The sequence below is a fragment of the Otolemur garnettii genome, unplaced genomic scaffold, assembly GCF_000181295.1.
Source record: "Otolemur garnettii isolate 467f Iridium unplaced genomic scaffold, OtoGar3 scaffold00210, whole genome shotgun sequence".
NCBI classification, from domain to species: domain Eukaryota; kingdom Metazoa; phylum Chordata; class Mammalia; order Primates; family Galagidae; genus Otolemur; species Otolemur garnettii.
Window position 1 is genome coordinate 637,860 of NW_003852605.1, and position 1,290 is coordinate 639,149.

The 1,290-nt window shown below is 50.7% G+C and overlaps 1 protein-coding gene across 1 annotated transcript in view; it reads left to right on the top strand.

The window, feature by feature from the left end:
• The window catches only part of TSPAN1 (tetraspanin 1), a 6,904-nt gene extending 6,153 nt beyond the window's left edge, over positions 1-751 (top strand). Inside the window, exons 7-8 of the mRNA XM_003801413.3 lie at positions 32-115; positions 293-751. Coding sequence (XP_003801461.1) covers positions 32-115; positions 293-340 — 132 coding nt within the window. The 3' untranslated portion in view covers positions 341-751. The remainder of the gene's footprint in view (positions 1-31; positions 116-292) is intronic.
• The last annotated feature ends 539 nt before the right edge of the window (positions 752-1,290 follow it).

Sequence of the window (1,290 nt, forward strand, 5' to 3'; positions counted from 1 at the left end):
CTGCAAACTATGTTTTCTCCCCTCCCCCAAGGGGTGCTTCCGGCAACTTCTATATGACATCAAAACCAATGCAGTCGCTGTGGGTGCTGTGGCAGCTGGAATTGGGGGCCTAGAGGTAAGCAGATGAGGAGGCTGGGGCTGGGATGTGGCCAGCAGACCAGGGCTGCTTGACACATCGCTGAGACTTCTTAGGAGGAAACAAGACTTCTAACAGAACTTCCTGTAGCAAGATTGGGGGCAAGGGACCAATGCTTCAGGATCCCAGTCACATCTCCTTTTCCCTCTCCACCAGTTGGCTGCCATGATTGTGTCCCTGTACGTGTACTGCAATATCAAATAAGTCTGCTTCTGCCTCTGCTGCTACTGCTGCATGTGAGAACTGGAAAGAGGTACCCTGGCTCTGCCAAGAAGCAGTGACCAGGGTAGGCACAGGACTTAACAGTGTCACTTGGGCCAGTGGGCCTGCCCTTTCTGACCCAGACTTGGGGTTAAATAGAGACCACCCTTTTAGGCTGTGCCTGACTTTTCCTTCCATTGGTAGGGCTGTGGCCCAGCTATTCCAGAGCCTCTAAATAGCCAGTTCTCCTGCCCTTTTCCCCAGTTTCTTCCTAAACCCTGGCCATCCCCTATGCCAAGGAGGGTTCTTGGTGATCCCAGTCAGTACTCCACTTGGTGATTAAAAAAAAAAAAAATGGCACCTTGTAGACTGGACATACGTGAAATCAGCAGAGCCACCAGGCAATTATGTAGAAGGCAATCATAACCCATAAACCAACTGAAATGTTTTCATTTGAAGTCTGTGTATTCTTGGGGAAAGGGCCCTCATCTTGCCTAAACTGGCCTCAGGTCCTGTGGGGCTACCAACTCAGAAGCCCAGAAAGACAGCAGCCAGGTAGTGGGGTGAGGGATGGTTATTTCTCCCCTTCATTTGAGTTTCAGGCCTGACGGATGACCAAGAAGGCATGACAAGTGTGGGGTGAGCCATTCTGCCTTTTTGTTGTTGTTGTTTTGAGACAGTCTCACCCAGGCTAGAGTGCAGTGGTGTCATACCTCACAGCAACCTCCAACTTTTGGGCTTAAGCAATCCTCTTGCCTCAGCCTCCCAAGTAGCTGGAACTATAGGTGCCCACTACAATGCCCAGCTAGTTTTTCTTTTCTTTTTTTTTTTTTTGAGACAGAGCCTCAAGCTGTCGCCCTGGGGGTAGAGAACTATGGCATCACAGCTCACAGCAACCTCCAACTCCTGGGCTCAAGCAAGTCTCCTGCCTCTGCCTCCCAAGTAGCTGGGAC